The 21,727-nt window shown below is 34.5% G+C and overlaps 1 protein-coding gene across 3 annotated transcripts in view; it reads right to left on the reverse strand.

Annotated features, from left to right (window-relative positions):
* Positions 1 to 21,727, reverse strand: part of COG6 (component of oligomeric golgi complex 6) — a 91,671-nt gene that overhangs the window by 52,564 nt on the left and 17,380 nt on the right. For all 3 annotated transcript variants that reach the window (XM_081128418.1, XM_081128420.1, XM_081128419.1), the window contains exons 5-11: positions 20,193 to 20,304; positions 18,324 to 18,406; positions 17,911 to 17,981; positions 15,274 to 15,367; positions 10,518 to 10,646; positions 10,347 to 10,438; positions 8,765 to 8,829 (exon numbers count right to left, since the gene is read on the reverse strand). In XM_081128418.1, the coding sequence (XP_080984544.1) occupies positions 8,765 to 8,829; positions 10,347 to 10,438; positions 10,518 to 10,646; positions 15,274 to 15,367; positions 17,911 to 17,981; positions 18,324 to 18,406; positions 20,193 to 20,304 (646 nt within the window). The remainder of the gene's footprint in view (positions 1 to 8,764; positions 8,830 to 10,346; positions 10,439 to 10,517; positions 10,647 to 15,273; positions 15,368 to 17,910; positions 17,982 to 18,323; positions 18,407 to 20,192; positions 20,305 to 21,727) is intronic.

The raw sequence follows: 21,727 nt of genomic DNA on the forward strand, positions 1-21,727 counted from the left end.
TACCCCAGCTTTATTTGTTGTTGTTTATATTTGTATACAGTATTTTTTTTTATCCCTTCACTTTCAGTCTGTGTGTCTTTTGCCTTAGGTGGGTCTCTTATAGACATCTTATATATGGGTCATGTTTTCATATCCATTCAGGTACCCTATGTCTTCTGATTGGAGCATTTAATCTATTTACATTTAAGGGTATAATTGATAGGCATGTATTTACTGCCATTTCATTCTTTGTACTTGTGTTCCTATCTCTATTTCTTCTTCTTCTTAAAGCAAGCCCTTTAACATGTCCTGCAATGCTGATTTGGTGGTAATGAACTCCTTTAGCTTTTTTGTTTTTATTTTTTAGGTCAGGGAAGCTGTTTATTATGACCTCGATTTTATTTATTTATGAAATACATTTTTATTTATTTTAGAGACAAAGGAAGGGGGAGGGAGAGAGATACAATGATGAGATAAACATTGGTAAACTGCTTCCTGCATGCCCCTAACTTGGGATTGAGCCTGCAACCTGGGCAAGTGCCCTGCCAGGGAATTGAACTGGCAACATCTCGGTGCATGGGACAAAGCTCAGCAAACTGACCCACACTGACTAGGCTTTGCCTTCAATTTTAAGTGATAGCCTTGCTGGATAGAGTAGTCTTGTTTGCAGTTCCTTACTTTTCACTACTTTGAATATTTCATGCCAATCCTTTCTGGTCTGAAGTGTTTGTTGCAAAATCAACTCACAGCTTTCTGGGAACTCCCTTATAGGTAACTAAGTGTCTCTCTATTACTGCCTTCAAGATTCTCTCACTGTCTTTAACTTTCACCATTTTAATTATGATGTGTCTTGGTGTGGGTTTCTTTGGTTTTTTTGTGTTTTTTTTTTTAATTTTTAACTTTATTGATTTCAGAGAGAGGGAGGGAGAGGGAGAGACAGAAACAATAAAGATGCGCCATTGACTGGCTGCCTCCTGCATGCCCCCCACTGGGGATTGAGCCTGTAACCCAGGCATGTGCCCTGACCACAAATCAAACATCCACCTGCTGGATCACAGGTCGATGCTCAACAGATGAGCCATGCCAGCTGGGCTCTCTGGTTTCATCTTGACAAGGACTCTCTGTTCTTCCTGAACTTGTGAATTTTTCCTTCATCAGGTTAGAAAAGTTTTCAGCCATTATTTCTTCAAACAGGTTCTCTATCCCTTACTCACTCTCTTCTCCTTCTGTTACCCCCATGATGCAGATGTTATGCTTAATATTGATTGTCCCAGAGGTCCCTTAGACTTTCCTCATTTTTTAAAATTCTCTTTTCTCTTTGATGTTCTGTTTGAGTGCTTACTGTTATTGTGTCCTCCAAATCACTGATTTGATCATCTTTGCTTCATCTAACCTGCTATTGATCCTTTCATTTTAGATACTGTATTCTTCTTTTCTGACTGGTTCTTTTTTACGGCTTTTATGTCCTTTTTAATGCTTACTGTCTCTTTGCCTAAATTCTCCTTGAGCTCATCCATTCTTCCCTTAGGTCCTTGAGCATCCTTATAACCACCGTTTTAAACTCTGCATCTGGCATTTTGGTTGCTTCCAATACAATTAAGTCATTTTCTGGGGATTTCTCTTGTTCTTTCACTTGGGGCATATTATCTCCTCATTTTGTCTCAGTGTATTAGGTAGATCTGCTATGACTCCCATACTTGTTATGATGGCTTTATGAAGGCGTCTTGTTGGGCTCAGTGGCACAATCTTCCAGATCACCTGAGCTCCGTGTTCCAGGGATGTTTCTTGTGGGTTATGTGCACCCCCGTGTTGTATCTGAGTCTCAAATGGTGTTCGCCCCTTTGTGGGTGGAGTTAACACTTCAGGCTGGCTGACTATAGGGTAATTCTTGATTACCATATATAAGACACTGTTCAGTGCCTGTCCTCCCCTCTCAACCAGCAGGGTCTGGTGCCTACTGGAATCTCCCTTTGGCTGTGATGCTTGTGTAGCTAGTTGGATCGAGTTCTTGTGTGGTCTGAAGCCTACCACTGGTTATCTTGGTGTGGGTTCCCTTGGGCAGGGTTCAGGTACAGGTCAATGTCACACATTGTGTGTAACTGGCCTTGGGCTATCTGTCTGTAGCTATCATGCTATTCATTCTGTGGCTGTGTCTACTGGGGCTGGGTGTGTGTGTGAGGGGTCAATATGTGTCCTCCTCTAAGCAGGAGTGCTTAGAGCTTGGGTAGTTCTGTAGAAGGACCAAGGATCCCTGAATTCTGCCTCCACCTGTCAGCTACTCCACCTCTCCATGAGAATGCCTAGTCTTCCTCCAGAGCCTTCCAAAGAAACACTGTAGAGTGTGTTAAGGCTGGCCACAAGCCACACCCCCTTTTATAGGTTGTGAGTCTGGTAGGGGAGAGCAACCACGCAACCAGGGTCGGGAGAAGAGAGCTAGTGGGGCTCCTACTTGAGGGTTATATAGTCAGGCACTCAATGAGGGAAAGTGGCCTCTACTACAAGAGCCTAACCACTCAGTCTCTGCCAGAGTCTCTAACTATAGTTCCCCCACAAGGAGAGCACCACAGATTTAGGTTGGGTACAGCCAGCTGAACCCTATGTAGGAGCAAGCTCAGCCAGGCGGAGCCAACAGGCTTAGGGCGACAGATCTAAAGAGTCTCCCATTGGAGATAATGCTGACCCAGTCCACAGGAGGAGGCTAAACACTTCATCCTGGTCCCAGACAATAACCTCGAAGGGACTCACACTCTGAATGTTCCAGCTCTAAGCTGTTCTCCCTTCTCCCTGCTGAACTGAGCCAGTGGGGTGGGGACTTGGCAGGGTGATCCAAACAGTGTCCCACTGGGCGGGGGGGGGGGGGGTGGTACCTATAAGCCTATAGGATGGGGATGGGTAGTTCTTTCCCTTCGCAGGATAGTGCAGGCTGAGCACACAGGTAAGAAAGGAGTGGCCTCTCCATGATGTAGCCACACACCCAAGCACCTGTCTCTCTCATTCTGGACAAAAGGTTCCCCAGAAGACATGCTCTGGAAGTCCCAGCTCTGCACAGCACTCTGGTCCCCTGCATGGCCGAAGTCAGCAGGACTAGGCTGGCTAAGTGATTTAACAGTTGAGGGGAGGGGCATAAGTTGTGAGCTGAAGGTGGGGGAGACTGGCCATCTTTCCAAAGCGACACAGTTTAGTCACTGCCTGAGTGTCTGCCAAGATCCTCCACAGAAAAAAAGGGCCCCAAATGTCACTTATGGGTGCAGCCAGCAGACACCCTCTATAGGATTCAGGTATAGCTGTGCAGTCTTGCCAGCAGTGGGAGACCAGACAGTGCACTCCCTAGGCTGGTGGTGTCACAGTAGCAATGCTCGTCTCTGAAAAAGTGGCATCTTGGTCTCTGTGGACTGAATCCCCACTGATTTCCACTACAAGATGCTATGTGGGCTCCTCTTCCCAGCTCTGTTGCTCTGGGTTGGGGTTTCCTGTGTGGGATTGAAACCTCATGCTCCTGGGGGTTAAGGGTTTTGCAGCCACAGTAACCCTCAGGCTAGCCCTTTCTGTGTCTTCACCCTTCCTACCAGTGTCTATGTGGCTTCCTCTATAAATCCTTGGTTATAATATTTCAGTTCAGCTAGCCTTCAGTTGGTTATTCAGGTTGACTGCTCTATAATTTAGCTGTAAATACAATTTGAGGCCAGGAGGTGGTGAGTGTGCAGTTCCCACCTACTCTGCAGTCATCTTGGACTCTCAAAAAAAACTTTTATCTTTAAACTATTTTACCCAGTTTTAATTAGAGAACAGAAGAGCAGATAAATCTTAAATTAGCATAAAAATATTTGTCTTATTATAAGACTACCCGGGCATTATCAGATCTGGTTCAAGATTAATTTGACCTGTTTCAAGATTAACTACTGGGAATCTTTTCTAATTAAATTTCATCCCTCACTGATCTTTCTCTTACTTTATATTCTCTAATTAATGAATATAATCAAAAGTACACTGATATGTGCTATTTACATATTATATGATACCTGATCTTAAGCTGCTGCTTACACTGTACCTTCTTATTTCCTAACTAGATTCTAAATACAGATATTGTCTTTTCTGCTTCTTTTACATCCCTGCAATACCTGGCAAAACAGTATATATACAACAGATGTTTAATAAATGCTTTTGAAAGTTGAAGTTTCTCTGTACTTAGATTTTGGAATATATCTTAATGCCAACAAATGTGATTTGCTATACATTTTATAAATGTATGTATATGAGTATATAAAAAACTCTAAGATTATAAAAATTAATTGACCTTTACATTAATATGTTTATGAAACTGATATACCTGTTGGCATAAATTAGTCCAGCTAACTGCCACAGTATTATAAATAATAAATAGCATTTGAATTTAAAACCTAAAATTTTAATATTACAACGTCTTTCTAAATCTAAGGCCTCCATAGGGACTTAAATTGTAAATTATATTAAAAAGGTGATGTTTTCTGAATTTAAATATAACAATTAGGGCAAAATATAAAGTATATTAATTGTTAACAGACAGTGTTTCCCTAGTAGACTTATAACACCATCTCAGTTATCTGACAACCTGCCTTCCAGAATTTTCAAGCATCAAGAAAATACTTTTCATTCCAACTCCCTTGAGAAAGAAAGTGGGAAAGGAGAGGAGGGAGGGTAAGACAAAAAAAAGAGAGGGAAGAGAGAAAGGAAGAAAGAGAAAAAACCACACATAACTTTCACATATTTTTATATGCACAAAGGTTTTGAGGAAAAGTGCTCTTTCAGCCTCAATGAAAACAACAGAAAAAGGTTTTTGAAAACCCAGGTGATTTATGTATGATACACCAAAACTGCTTAGTTTGCCACACCCTGTTTTATGAAGGGTATGTAAGAGGCCAACCATTTCCAGCAAAAGCCAATAGTCATTGGGAAAACAACAGGAGATAAGAAAAACAAAAAAAAGAAAGTAGAAAGGGTAAAAGAGACTAAAGAAGTACTGGCAGCAGTTACTAACTAGAAATTATAATGGTAATGGCAGTAAAAAAAATTATAAGCTGAGTTTATGGGAACAGTGTTTCAGGTATAAAGAGCTTAGAACAGTCCCTGGAACATAATAAGCAATCAATAAATTGGAACTGTATTAGAGGTGGAATAGATGATAAAAGCAGAAATTAAAAGTAGCAAAATGAGTTGCAGGCAATCTGACAACAAACTCAGGAAGAGACAAAAGATAGAATAGTGGCTCTCCATTGCAATGCCAGAGAGAGAGCTAAGGCAAAAGCAAGAGTAAGAGAGCAAGGGAAAGAGGGAGAAATTGTGTTTATGGGGATAGGGCAAAAAGGAGAAGGGAAGACTGAAAGGGATAATGACAAAAACCTCCTTTAGGGTACACATTTGTTCCCAAGTACACATCAGCAACTTGAGTGCACTATGACTGTATCATGCAATACAGCATTCAGCTCTATTTTCCATGCCATCTATCTTTGCATGTACAGTCAAATCTCAGCTCTCAAACGTCTCCCATATAGAATAATTCGGTCCTTGACCAAGCTGTTCATGGGAAAAATGGCTTGGGTGTCGAACAAAACTTCAGCTCTCAACCTGACAACCATTTCATGCTGATAGATCAGCACAACAAAAAGCATCTCTCAGGCCACAAACAAAGGAGAGAATGTGCAATTATGAGTCAGTTTACCACTAAACCTCCTCTTGCTAACATCTCAGGAAATTATGCTGTGAATATTCTTGCAGGGTTTTTTTGTTTCTGTTGCTGGTGAAATGGATGATTAGCACAATTTTAAAGCATAAAAAGGCCATAAAAGATAAAGCCATCAAGCGCTGATGTTGCTAAGGGTGTGAAAGTGCTCATGAAACAATGATCACAAGCAACTGAAGAGGTAGAAAACTTGTTGGTTTGGAAAAACGAAGAGCAGCTTTCTGGTGATAGCATTTTGGAGACAATGATATGTGAAAAAGAGAAGATGCTGCATGTTGACCTAAACGACACCCCTGGAAGGAGTGCTAAAAGTGATTCATTTAAGGCTAGTAGAGGATGATTTGATAAATTTAAGAAATGAAGTGTTTGTTTATAAAAAGTACGTTAGACATTTCCTATATATAAGAAAGGTTAAAACAGGGAAGCACTTGGGGGTCTAGAATGATTTAATTCAATTTACATTATTTCTAAGGGGAAAAAATGATTCAGTTTTTTAACAACTCACTTCTCCAACAGCCTTCTGAACCTAATTAAGTTCAAGAACTGAGGTTCTGCTGTACACCTATTTTCATAAAACCCACCACAACTTAAGAAGTTCAGGAGCATATCATACACTAAAGTTTTATTAAAAAGATAAACATTTTTATTAAAATATTTGTTGGTACACAAATATTAGCTAGAACATTTACATAAAAGAAAGATTGTATTATCTACGGACTTCAAAAACAAAGATTCATTATATTAATTCTGATGGTTCTAGCCACAGCTTTGGAATAAAGATACCTGTAAATAGGGCTTGATGCTGATGACCCATAGTATCCTCCTCTACAATATATGTAATTTTATCCCTATGTAATTTTAAGTTTACAGCAGCAATTTTTAAAACTGGCAATAACTTTAGAGATCATATCTTCATATATGTATTTACAAATAAGTTGTCCATTGCCTATGAAGTTTCACTTTATTAACAGAAGGGAAAGGTTATAGAGTAGACTAACACAAATACTTAGTTTCACAAGGATATCTCTTACTACCATTACCTTTTCTTTATGCTTCTAAAAATCAAAATCACTGCTGCTCTAAAAAAATTCATTCCTACAGAGTAAAAAGATTGAGGAACAGAAACGTAACCAAAACATCCAATATTTCATGCCAATATGAAAAGTTTAACAGCTTATCAATTAGGAGGTAAAAAATTTATATTAATGGCATGTAAACATAGATACATCATTAAGAAAAACACTCCAAATTATAATTTTAAAATAAAGGTTTTTTTCCTCAGCTAACAATAGATCACTGAGAATACTAGATAGTCAAATGAGGTAATATTGAAAGAAAATTCTGCCTAGAATACCTAAAAAAAGGGAAGAATTCTTGGATCATCACTATCATGCTAATATTCTCTGGGGTATGCAATGACTATTACTATCATATGGAAAAATTTAAGGTTTCTGTCATTTCAGAAACAAAATGGATTTCTGTTCATTTTACAATAAAAAGATCTTTGCTTGCTTACTAGTTTTCTTCTTCACGTTTTGATGTAACATTAAATTTCCCAGAGAATCAACAATAATGGCCCACCACTATTATTAACACCTTTCTGAGCATATAAATTTAAGGAAGATAAGGTGAGAATTTCTAAGTACATTTTAAAACAAAGGCAGGCTTCAATATATAATTTATTTATATAAGCAGTGGGTGTTATATTAAACATTTTTAACATAACATTTCTTACTCAGACCAGGAAAGGAAACTCTTAGGTCCATTCCAACCTTAGGGTTCTAGAATATTATTTTATACAATTTGCTTTCTTGAAAAAAGCTATAAATAAGGAACATAATACCATAAGTAAGACGAGGGGAGAAAAAAGGTAAGGCACATAAAATATAATTTATTCACCAAACTGACTGCGAGTTTCATTTAACTATGTATGTAGTTACAAAAATGTAGGAAAAATATAAGAAAATAAAAAAAATTTATTCTTCCCTTTCTTTTATCTTTCCAATAACTTCAACATTTATATGAGTATAAATGTTTGAAAACCAAAAATGCAAGTTTATCATCTGGGAGAAATAAATAAAATAATTTCAAAATACTTTGCTATTTATTTACTGAATATGCAACTGAGCCATAAGATGGTTAGGCTATAGAGGTAATTAAATTTGTAAATGTTAATGATAATATTTACAATAGTAATAATTAAAATTCTTGCAAGGTGTGCCAGCTGAGATTTCCCTGCTTGAAACAAAATACTAAAGAAAATCTTAGAAACAAAAAAATACTCAAGTTTTAAAATTTAGTTCTTGGAAAGAATAAATCATGAAACTTCTGAATTTCAATGTCTATATAGTAAACCGAAGTCACTCAACAAGAAAAAGTAAACCAATAATTGCAAATTATTCTGGAAATTTTAATAAAGAAAAACAATATCTGTTGGAGGCCTTGTAGATGCCAGAGCTATGTACTTCATCTACAGTTTTCTCAGCTAAATCCCTACAACCCTTGATGGTAGATATTTTTATATATAGGTTCAACCTGAGCAAATTAAGGTGTACAAGAGTTAGACAATTTGGACAAATGAACAAAACTAAGTTGCAAAGTGGGAATTCTAATTTTGACTTCAAATTCTGTTCCATGTACTATAAGTATTGATAACACATACATATTATTTTAACCTTGGATTTATAATTATTTACTGCTATAACAAAAATTTATTATATTTGAAGCAATAAAGTAAATGGAATATGCTGTCAGTAAATCTGTTATGAATTCAGAGATTAGTTACTTCAATTTAATACATTTTTTCTCAACTGATTGACAAATTACTATGGGAAAAATAATAGATAAAAATAAGTCAATATATGCAAACTGAGAATGTCTCAAATTTTCTTTCTTAGAGAGAAAACTGACAATAACTATTTTAAAATGTATCTTATTATCCTACACTAATGTGTCAATTTGACAAAATTACAACCTTAATTCAGGCTGTTATCATTATGTTTAAACTCATAAAATAAGGCAATAATTTAACTACATACCATATAACATACATAAAAACAAATATTTTACCTTTAGAGGCCTGCACACCCCCTCAGTGATATGTCCAACAACTTCTTGAATATTTTCTTCAACACCTACAATTAATTATACCATAATTGAAATTTTTTCCCATATTACACTTTGCTTTACAAATGTTCAAAAACCTAACAAACATACAATGACTAATGGCACTAATAAACATTTAAAATAACCTTAATCATATTTTATTAAGTTCAATATCCCTTAGGACATTATTAATTATGTTAATATCTGAGTTTAGAGCCCTGCTAATTCATTTGACTAACTTGATTAGTTTAGTGATTAATAAAGTGAACATGATTTCTTTATGAAAAAGTAAATATATGAGTCACAGGAAAAGTAAATTGTAAAATGTATTAATTGAAGCAAGTAATGTGAAGATGTATTAGCACTCATTCTCCAAACATCTTATTCTAGGCAGTGATACTGAACACAAGCTGAGGGTATAAAGATGGAAACCACACCTTGCAATCTAATGGAAAAACTGATATTTACTAAACACCAACTGTTTATCAAGATTTGTTCTAGGTATTTGACATTTACTACTTATAAACACCTTCATTTTTACATATAGTAAAACCTAGGCTCAGAAGAATTAAGCGTTCCCACAGAATAACCTATTTCATTCAACTCCAATCTATTTTTTTCCCATATCTTAACACTGCCTCTCATATTAACTTTTCTGAAACATTTTTTAAGAAATACATTCTCTTAAACTGGGTACTTAGGATAAAAGAAAACAACTTTTAAAAAATGAAGACTTTGTGTCAATCTAACAGATACACTGGTCTAATCCCAATGCCAAAGAGTTAAAAATAAGGAGGTTAAGTCTTGCCACCAATTTGTACACTGGCCTCTTCTGCAGATCATGTCCTGAACCAGAATGATGTGGGGCAACACTAAGCAAAACATAAGTGATACCAGTGACGATGTTTCTCTTCACTGCCTATCAAAAACAGAACCTCTTAATTATCCATTAGCCCCCTTCTACAACACGCAACTTAAGGTAGTCATAACAAAGATGATTTGAAATTCTAAGAAAACATCTGCGATTCAAAAATAGTAATTTTTCTTCCTTGAAATCAAAACCAAAATTTTAAGTACATTTAGTATATAGGTAATTATTCAAAAAACTTTAAAACTATCACATGAGAATGAAAAAGGGGGTGGTGTAGTAGGAGTGAAAAAATTAGCAGCTTAATGACCTTAAGCAAGTCATTCAGTCTGCTTCCTCACAGCTAAATTGCCTTTGATGTGCTGTAGCATGGAAAATCAGAGATAATGTATGCTAAGGCAGTGCCTTAAAAGTGAAGCAGAGGAGTCCAGGAGTCCTTGAGATGGAAGTAATAAGGGTCCACTATAAAACTGTGAACAGTTGTGTGACAGGATGAAAGGAATAGAGAAAAAAGTTTTATTAGCAAAAAAAGAGAAAAACAGGAAGAGGATAATTAATTAGGATGCTATTATACCTTGTAGGTGTGAAAAGTTTATCTGCATGAAGAAGTACAGAAACAGAGAAGTCTTGTGTTATTTTATATATTTAGGCATTAGCAGTATCAGTTGGAGGGCCCACCTTGTGTAGTTACATGCTTTAAGAGAGCTTCAAGGTGTTCTTTTTCAGAAGCAGTAGCTTGATGGAGCCAAGCCAACATATCTCCTACATATCTAATGAAAAAAACTAAATATTAGTAAAGATTTCCTTCAGAAAAGCATCAAATGCTTCAATATTGTCTAATTACTGTACCTTAAAGGGTCATGGGAGTGCATTTCAATGGGTCTAGGTGTACCTCCTGGGCCCCCTCTAGTAAGAGCATCAATAAATCCACGGACAATTGTACTTCTTCTGGCTGTTCCAAATTCATCTAAGGTATACCTAGAAGAAACAAGTAATATAAAAAATAGTTGTTTTTCTTCCTTATGGTTATATCAAACTATTCAAGCAATTTCTAAGATAAGCAAGACATCTATAAAGCTTCTTTATACAACTCTCTCAAGCAATACTGTTTTTAAACAACAAAAATACAGGAAATAAGTTATCACAATGAAAATTCAATCTAAAGGTACATATTTTCACTTACTCTTAAGAAAGAGTGCTGGGATCTAGGATCAATCACAGGTGCAGTGGCAATAAAATTTTTTAAAAAGCAGTGGGGCTCTGGTCAGTGTGGTTCAGTTGGTTGGGCGTTGTGCCATGCACTGAAGGGTTGGAGGTCTGATTCCCAGTCAAGACACATGCCTGGGTTACAGGCTCAATCCCTGGTGGGCGGTGTGCAGGAGGCAACCGATCAATGTTTCACTTTTATATCAATGTTTCTCTCTCCCTCTCCCTCTCTCTTCCTCTCTCTCTAAAAATCAATGAAAATATTTTTTAAAAAGCAGTAGATTGGGTAAAAGTAAAAATCAAGGTTAAGGTGGAAATCTTGGACTGTTCAGTTTCATTTTCCTCCTAGTCCAAAACATGATTCTCCAATGCTCACATAATGCCACATTATCTAATTCTCAGGGCCAGTTACAACTCTGCAATCCAAAAAACAAACCGTTTCCTTCTACATTTAAAAAAAACCTCTCCTTTTACATATTATCACAACTTACCACCAATAATTTGCCCAAAACATGCTATCCACATTTAAAAGCGTATTTTGACTCCAATATTAGATATATGTTCCTTAAATTTACTGACCACCTTGGCATACAAAGCAAATAACTTTCTTTTAAGTATGTTTACATGCTATCAATTGTGGTTGAAAATGGGAGAAAGGCTTCCTAAGATGAGGGAATGTCTAGAGAAGGAAAACTTTGAACTGAGGGATCAAACAATTTGGGGTGAAATTATAGGATGGCTTGGAGTTGCCACAAGTGCCCATTTCTTTGACTAAAATCACCCTTTATTTCCCATTATCACCATCATTCCTTACACCTGTCACCCAACTGAAAATGCTTTCTATTTTAAAAGTACACAGGAAAACAAAATTATTTTTTCACAGTCCAATGGCAACACATACTTATAAATCAATAAACAGTATTCTAACAGACTAACTATTAAGAATTATTTTATTACTGTACATATAAAGTTACCAGAATTTCTCAAAGGTTTCGAAAGAAGTAATCTCTTAAACTATACTGCTTTCTTAAATATGCTATTGATTTAATAAAATACATTTCTTATAACACAAGCTGAAAGAGAAAATGTTTCTAAATAAAAGTGAAAATGTAGTGAAGTAGTCAATAACTATACATGTTTAGGAATTTGAACCTTTTTAAAAGACCATTCAGTAGTAAACAGGTCATGGTTTTGTGTGTGTGTGTTTGCTTTCAGTTAAACAGAAATGATTTTGCAATTCCCTGCAGTGACATACTAGCAATATGACAAGATGAAAACAATATCAAGTTAAGTTTTATTAAACTGTACAACTGCTTTGCATTTACTTTCTATTTAAAAAAAAAAAAAATTAGAACCAAAATGCTTAGTTCTATTTTTTCCCTCATGCTCTTAAATTCTAAATATTTTAGTGTAAAAACTGCATTCCTTTAAATAATCACCAATGCTATGAAATGACTTTTGCAGATAACTACTTATTGCAGAACAAAATTCACAAACAAAAGTTATATTAGAAACCACTAGCATTTTAAAAGAGGGGCGGGGGAGGAATTATCAAACCCCACAAACAGTGGAATCTAATCTGTATACTATGAAATATCAATAAACATTAATATTAATGTGAATCCTATTGCAATAACGTAAGCTACAATCAACCTTCAATGGTATCTGTAGACATGAAACATCTCTTCCCAGAGATAGAAAAAAACTCCTTTAACAAAAAAAGACTCTTTTCCAACAAAGGTCAAAAATTCAAACTGCACATTTACAAAGATGAATGTAAAATTATGTAAATATTCTAAAATGCCTCTAGTAGAATTAAAAAATAAAATCCCCATTTTTTTAATTACATCTAGCTATAATGAAAAAAGAAAAATTCTGGTCAAAAAGCAAATTAAAAGATGAAAAATTTTGGTCAATAACAAATTAAAAGATAAAAGAACAGTATAAAAGCCTCACTAAGAAATGCAACAAATAGACAAAGAATGAAGAAAAATCAGTACTGTACCTATTACATTCTTTATACTTATATCCTGAAGGTTTACCAAAGGAAAGACAACATCAATTGTTTTTCACTTCCAAGTATAATAAATATCACTTTGAAGAAACTTCTATAATTGATTTACCAAAAATTAATAATGCATTAGCATTCCAGTCATATACTATGAACAAAAACTGAGTATGTTAACTTTCCCCAAGGACTTCAATAACTGACATTTTTCTTATACATGATGCCTACACATGTGAGACACAATAATGAAGAGAAAAGCTAGTATACGTTACTTAAAGTTCATATAATACCATCTGGTGCTTAACATGATACATTAAGTTTCTGCTAAATTTAAAGAATCCAGCACTTTGAAAATATATGATTACTTAATGAAAGGCCAGTATTCTCTTTTTCAGCATTCATCTTATGGTAATCAACTACTTTAAAATCTTCCGTCCCACTCATCTTCTAAATCTGCACTACTGTCCCCCTACCCTATTCCCTGGCATGTGCCCTTCAGAGATAAATCATCTTTCCTCTTGATTATAATTTTATTTTTTGTCTTTCAAGCTTTTGCCTGGCTGCCATGTAGACCCTAAATACACTCCTTTTTAGTTGACAACTTTCCAGTTTATCTCTTTTCAAAATAAAAATAAAAGCTAATCTTTAGTGATGAGCAAAGAATTATGTGAACACCTTATGTGAAAAATCTAATTTAATCTTCACCAGAACCCTTTAAGATAGGCATTCCCAATCCCCTCTTATTTTACAGCTAAGGACACAGAAGCTTATAAAGGTGCAGAGTCTTGTCAAAAACTCTAACTCAGAGCACACCTTCTAAGCCATTATGCAGTTCTGCTCCTTTCCAAGTGTTGACCAAAAATCAAAGTTTATGAAAATGTATTTACATGGTAGAAGTCAATTGACCTTTTCAAATGTCCAAAACACAGAACAGCATTTTTTTAAAAAAGAAAAATTAACTTTGTGAACAAATATGAATCTGTGGACAATGTAACACTTATTAAAATCTAACACCAAATGTTTTAAGTACAAAATGACTCTTATAACCAAACACTAATACCTTAAAGTGAAGAGGCTAGGGAACAAATTTCAAAGTAGATATAATCTGCAGAGCTTCTGACCCACAGTGAACATCAGCTGATCATATGTGCATGCACAAGATTTAGGGCTATTATGATACAGATCTTACTACTAACCCAAGATCCAATGCAAGCCTTTGCAATTACTGCTCAAAGTTGCTTGCATGTTCTTTCTCAATTCACATCTTGGCAGCTGCTGGTGGCTCAACCTAGGATGTTCTCTCTTCCCATTCTTCTTGGAAAATGCCTATTCAACCTTCAGAACTCACTTTACCTACTTCCAGAGGAAACTTTCCCTAATGTTCATCCCAGGTCCCTACCACAGAATACTTGAGCGACACAGCACCTGAGACATGACCTCTAAAACAGCAATAAATATACTCATTAAAATGGATGTGTTTATATTTGGTTTTGTAAAATAAAGCAATTTGAGGGCAGTGTTTTATTGATGTTGTGTCTCTAGAACTTAAACTCTGCTTAACACAAGAGTTAAGCACTCAGTAAAAAGCACTGGAATGGTATGTTTACACAGCTATTCCAGCATTTGTGTTCTAGAACCTTATTACAGGCCAAGTAATGTTCCAATCAGAAAGCAGAGAAATGGGGAAGTTTTGTAAAAATATTACTAGCATGTGAAAGGCATGATTCAGAGCAAGATTCAATTAATGTCAATGTACAAGACCACTGCCTGTTTCCTGAATTGTAATTCCCCACTTGGTCTCCCTATTTTCATATTATTCCAGTTATTAAAAATAAAAAGTATTTCCTTTTATTTTACATGAGAAAATAATAAAATTAAAATGCAGAATAAAAAAAAATGTAAACAAGTTAATAATGCATAGGTTCCTGTCCAGACATTATCACATATCTCTTGATTGGCATAACTTACAGGATCAAAGACCTGGAATCTTTCTTTTCTTGAATCCTATTAATAAAATTTAAATTTTTTTTTTTTTCATTTCTCAGTCTTTTATTTGACCTCCTTCTCTCCAGGGTAGTGTTGCTACAGGAGTCTTACTTACAATTCTAAGGTAGTGAATAAGATGACAGGTTGGGAAAAAGCCCCTTCACCTCTACATAAATATAAGAGGTAGTCTAGATACAGGGGCACCTCTATACTGGATTCTTTAGCATATAATATGCAAGTAACTTGATGCTAGCATTGATATACACGTAGTATGATCTGAAAATATCATTTTTAAGTTATTATAAATATCACTCAAACTACTGTATTTAATACTACAAAAAGTTAATGTACATTATCAAAATAAAAGTAGGGTTTTTGGTTTTTAATTAGGAAAAAGTCACCAACTTATATAAAACAGGTCTATCCTGCAGGGCTTCCATTGCCTGAGTTAATACTGGAGATATGTCACATGATTCTTGTGTCAATGTTCTGCATTCACCTGAAAAATAATTAACATGATAACCCCTGTTAAATTAAAGTTAGGTCTTTATTATGCCTGTTGTAAAACCAAAGTGTAAATTCTATAGCAAATATCACATTTAAAAAATGCTTGGAAAAACCTAGATAATTTGCCTATCAAGAACTGGTTTATGCTGTCAACCAAACTAAAAATCTAAGCTTAAGTACTTATATAACTTTAAATGACCACATATACTGTCTGGTATACCACAAACTTCATTTTCATTATTATAAAAAAAACTACATTTCTAATAAAAAACAATCAATGAAAAAATATTCACTGAATGACTGCTATACACATGGTAATGTTCAAGGCAGAAGAAGAAGAGTATTAAAAATATATTACCAGTTCCTTCCCTTGGGAGTAATCATTAAGCAGTATACTTAAAATGTTTATATGGATAACTAATATACAGTAATAAGATTATAATTTAAAAGTTTAGATTTTAAACTTTTAAAAATCTCTATACCAAATTTTCTTTATTTTACTATTCTAATATTATCCATAAAATATTAAGAGTCCACTATGTTTAAAGAACTTTGAACTTGTTCAAGAATTCCCAACCTTTGTTATATGAGGACTTCACACTAGCACTAAATTTTAAGCATGTATATATATTTTCACACATGGGGACCTCATGTATGATATATGATACAAAGACCACACACAAGCACTAAATTTTAAGCATGCATATATATTTTCATACATATATATGTATGAAAATGGAGACATCTTAAAGTTCCTAGGAGTCAAAGGCCCACTGTTTAGAACCACTATGTTAGATGTCATGGGAGCACAAAGAAATCTGAGGCAATGTCCTCGCCTTGAGAAAGAAATCTAACTAGAGAGCAAGAATATACATATACAGAAAGTAATAGACTAGTAAATTATTGAATGCAAAATAAATATTTCCAACAGTTAGTGTTCAGAGATGAGGAAAAGACACTGTGATTAAATGTAGCTATGGAGAGTTCCAGGAAGATGTAGAACCTAAGCTCAGCTTTGAAGGTTGAGGTAAGACTAGTACATAAAAAGGAAGAGACAACACTCCAAATAGGAGTAAACAGTGCAAACAAGAGAGGTAGAAAAAGAAACACATTTTGGAGTAAATAATCTGAGTAAGATAAACGGGTTTTCACAGCACAGTACAGGTGTTACCGGTTAATGGTATTTTAATCCCAACTTCCAATAGTCAGCTGGTAACACTTATTTAAATCTCTGTGCTCCTATTCCATTCTTGCTCTTAACTATCTTCTTTGGTTTTAAGAGGCAATTTTGAGAACTTACTGAAACATTTTAAAACAAAACTAAAGCAAATCAACCATTTGTGGTAGGCAAAATAATGGTCCTCCAAAAATCCCTAATCCCTGAAACCTGTGAATAGGTTACCTTACACAGCAAACATACTTTGCAGATGGAATTATGATGATAGATCTTAAAAATGGGCAACTTTCCAAGATTACCTAAGTGGGTCCAAGGCAATCACATAGGACTTAAAAGTGGAAGAGGCTGGCAGAAGATTTAGAGATACAGATAGAAGAGTCAGAAGATATTCACAGTGAGTGACTATCCTTCAAAGCTGGCTTTTATTTTACTTTATTTTAAATATGTTTTTATTGATTTCAAAGAAAGGAAGGAAGAGGGAGAGATAGAAACATCAATGATGAGAGAGATTCATTGATTGGCTGCCTCCTGCACTCCCCCTACTGGGGATCAAGCCCAAAACCAGGACATGTGCCTTGACCAGGAATTGAACTGGGACTTCCAGGTTCATAGGGTGACTGATGCTCAACCAATGAGCCACGCTGGCTGGGCCCAATGCTGGCTTTTAAAGATGGAAGAAGACGCCACAAGCCAAAGAATGCAAGCAGCCTCTAAAAACTGAGAAAAGCCCTCAGTGACAGCCAGCAAGGAAATGCAAACCTCAGTCCTACAGACTCAAGGAACTAAAAATTATGCCAACAAACTGAATAAGTAAGGAAACAGATTACTCCTCAGAGCCTCCAGAAATAAACAGAACCTTGCCAACACTTTAATTTTAGTGTGATGAGAACCATATATGATTTCTGACCTACAGAACTACAAGATAATAAATTTCTGATATTTTAAGTTATTAAACTTGCGGCAATTTGTTACACCAGAAAAACAAAATTATTTCACCATTTATAATAAAGTTATGTAAATAACAAGAAACATCTGAGCAACTTCAAAATAATCTAATCTAGAGCAGATAAAACAATCTAATCTAGATTAGACCAAATAATCTAATTAGATAAGATAATCTACAAATATTGACTTTATTTTTTAATTTCCATCTTTAATCAACATATTGCTTGACTGATGTTAAATGTTCATAATACAAACTTAAAGAAAATATGTTCAAATGTAAAGTTTGTTTTCTTTTTAAAAATACTTTTTGATAACTAAAATCAAAATATTATATCAAATAAAGACTACATGAGATAAAAAATATTCTAACAATGATATTCACAAAACCAGACCACATGAAAGAAATCACTTACTTTGAGCCCATCGATAAAGTCTTTCATAAGCTGTTTCTTGAAGCAAAGCCATCTGTTCCATAATTTCTAAACTAAAAAAAAAATTAAATATTTATTATAATTTAAACTTTAGCCAACAGCTACATCTAAGCACCTAATTATTTTGTTTAATTACAGAATGATTTGGTTACATCTTATTAGCTTTTTATCATTTTATGGAATGATTTTTCAATTTTTTATAATTAAACAAATGTCAAATTTTATTACCCTCACTCAGTTATCCAACTGCTATTTTGCTCTAAGCACATCAGGAAATAACTCCCTCCTTATCCAAAGACACATAAAGATTAAACTTTTCCAAAAAGAACCTAGAATGTTTTTTTAATTTTGGAAATATAAGGGCAATGCAATTATGAACTGAAAAGGATACTCACCCTGCTGTTTGTTGGTTCGTACGCAAGAGAACTTTGACATCATTATGAATCTGTTTTACTCTTCCCAATCCCTTGAAAAAAGCCTTTAAAATTAAGAATACAACCTTAAAAATGCTCATGTTTTCAGGTAAAATTGTATTACTCTAAAATGAAATATCACTACAAAGAAAAAAACAAATGCTTTCACCTACTCTGATCCTTTCTATGCTGATCTCAACTTCCTCTAAATTTTTATGTAAAGTGTAATATTTTATTCAAATTTTAAAACATTTATTAATTCAATGTCTACTATATGCTGAACTGTGTGCTAGCTGTCAGGGATGAAAAATTGATAAAGACAAAAATCTGTGTCCTTGGAAGTGCATAGTTTAGTGAGGGAGAAATTCAAACCTAAAGATTATTACATAAAAAAAACATGCTATGTATTACACATCTTATGCCTTAATTAAGCATGGCTTTCTTGGCATTAAAGATGATGTTTTATATATCTTTTATATACCCGTTCTTGCCCCCACATCCAAGAGTAGACTGTAGTTGGATGCGTAAGAGATGCTCATTAAATATTAAGAGTTGACAGATGCTGAACTCCAAGATACTTTTACTTTAGAAAAGTGTATTATAGCCTTAGTTTATAGATAGCCAAATAGTACTCTAAACATGAAAATAATGTGTTATTTTTCTTTGATGAATACAATTTAAATAAAAAACATCTCCTCTAATACAGTTCATTTTCTCTCCCAAGTGGGGGAAGGGTGAGATGTCAAATATTTGAAATGTGCAAAGTTGCTCAAACTATAAGGGCTGATAAGTAATGTCCCTACACACATGTAACTGCTGACATTCCAGCCTAGACTGTAAGACAATAGCAATATCAATCAAGAGCCACTCAGTAAGACTCCACCCCCACTTTAAAAACTCTTCTTGCCCTCAGACCCCAGAATAATGACAGCAAGTGTAGATTTATAGCTCCTCCCAGTTAGGAGAATGGAAGATCCCTTTCTGGAAAAACTGAATGTCTTTCAAGTAAAAAAAAAAAGACGACTTTTCCCTGTTGTTTAGCATTTTGAGAGGTTCGATAGTTCTGTCAGTTTGGAAAGAATAGCATAGGTTAAAAAATTAATTAGATGAAAAATAAGGAATTTCTAATTCCAGAAAAGACAAAAAATTGTAAAATGAAGAACATGTAACCACTGTAATGTCACTGTACTAAAATCAGAAAATGCCATGTTACTGTACTGTGAGGTATGAAGGAAAGAGAATGTGTTTGTGTAGGAGGGGACTAAGGGGAAGAAGCTAAATCCTCATATTTCATATTAGAAAATCAATAAAAAATAGTTAACATAGCTAATTAAAACATATTTTTTACATGGAAGAACATTAAGTTTATTTTTTATAATTGATCTAATATCCTGTACAGCCCCCATCCCCAGGGTAACAGGAGGAGAAAAGCACTAAATTTAGTACAAATAACTAACAGTAATCTTTAAATGCATTTGCTGGGGTAACTTTCTGCCTGTCTAGTCCCCCTACATTAAAAGAATATTCTTTTTAACTGTAGCTCTAGAATACAGAATTTACAAAAGAAGCAATTAACAGGCTTGAAATAGTTGACAAAGGACTTAAGAGATGGGGAAGAGTGGAAGAAGTGATGTAGGTTTTCTTTATAAGCCTTGTACTCTGACTTCTTTTAAAAAAGTATATGTATTGCTTTGAAAAAAAATTAAAACAATTTAAAATATGCATCTTAATTTCCAAATTTAAAACTATTTCCAAATAAAACATTTTTAGATGGTAAAACAAAGCCTTAAAATTTTCTGTATAACATCTGTAACTGCTACACTTTAAATGATTATAACAAAAGCAACATACCTCAGTAATAGGTCCTTCTCTTGTACCTCGGAGAACACTCATTTCATCAGAAGTTAGTTGGAACTTGGATAAGAAAGCATCAGCAACTTGTGCTCTTATTTCTAATCTTTGACTATAATAATAATAAAAACAAGCAATAAAAATCAAGTACACTGTGCATTTGCATAGCTTTAAAACAAATTATGTCTCTTCTTAAAATAAAGGTTTGAAAGATTCTCAACATCTTCTAATGTCTCATTTCTGTCTCAAATACCAGAAGCTCATCAGGTATGTAGGTGATAAAATTAGCTGGTATCATTCTACCTCAGATACCTGCACACAGTTAAAGGGAGTTAACAATTATGAAAAAGAAGAAAAAATTCACAAACTACATTACTAGTTCTCAGCCACTTACAGGTACTTGAAATAGTTCACATTGTAATAATAAGGTTATCTTACAGGAGAGAAATATGCCCATTTTCGACTATTTTCTTCTCAGGCACTAAAAATTCCTAAGCCACTTCAGTTTTCAGATGAAGTACATAACAACCAAAAATCAGGCCTATCGTTTTTTGTTTCTGGTGTGTTTTTTTAATTTTAAGTTAGGCCTAGAAGAACTCATTTACTAATTCTTCATAAATCTATAAAGTCAATTCTCACTTTTGCCTTCCTGGCTTTGTTTGTATACTGTGGTAATAAAAAAGTCTTTTAAAATATATTAATTGAATGCAACCTATTTAGACTAGTTGAAAATTAGGAAAAGGCACACTCTAGTTTGAAATGCAACCTGCAAGGACCTGAAGTACTGAGCAGAGTGATCATGTAAAGGCAAGTTAGGAGTAGAAACTATCTGAGCAGAACCTCAACATTCATGGATTCTGTATCTTAGCTTTGAAGATATATAAATAAAATTATAAGTATTTCACTAGTAGTATTCACAAGGCAGTAATATTCTACAACCTAATACCCAAAAAAAGGCTGACCAAAGATAAATATTAACACTATTTGTATACATAATACAATGTATCTGTTATCTTTGCTTTGTTTCTACGCTTCCATTGTGAGGTTTTAAATTCAGTCAAATGCTCCTGCTGAGTAATATAAAAAGCTAAAAAGGAAAATTCCTCCAGGTGGCAGTAACGTTCTATTTATAGCAAATGATAACATAAATCACCTAATGAAATATACAGATTTAAATGGCATGTGTCCTTAATCATAGTACTGATTATGAAAATTTACCTTAACAGGTTTGGTTTAATACTTTTTAAATTTTTTTTTTAATTTCACATTAATATATTAACTGGGTTCTTTTGTTAAATAAATAGGGAATTCTCTTTAACCATCTTCTCACTTCATGGCCAGTCCAGGAGCAAATGAGAGCAGATTTGAGTGCATCCAGGAGGCACATCGCCAACCAGGCATGAAGCTTAAAAGGAAGAGGACAGGCTAAGGGGCTGCCAAGAGGTCGTGGTGAGTACACATCCAGTTCAGGTCCCAGGAGTCAGAGGCCTTTGTTCCAGCCCTCCCAGCATACCCCAAAGGGCATGCTGGAACTG

This window comes from Miniopterus schreibersii, assembly GCF_964146895.1.
Source record: "Miniopterus schreibersii genome assembly, chromosome: 2".
NCBI lineage: Eukaryota > Metazoa > Chordata > Mammalia > Chiroptera > Miniopteridae > Miniopterus > Miniopterus schreibersii.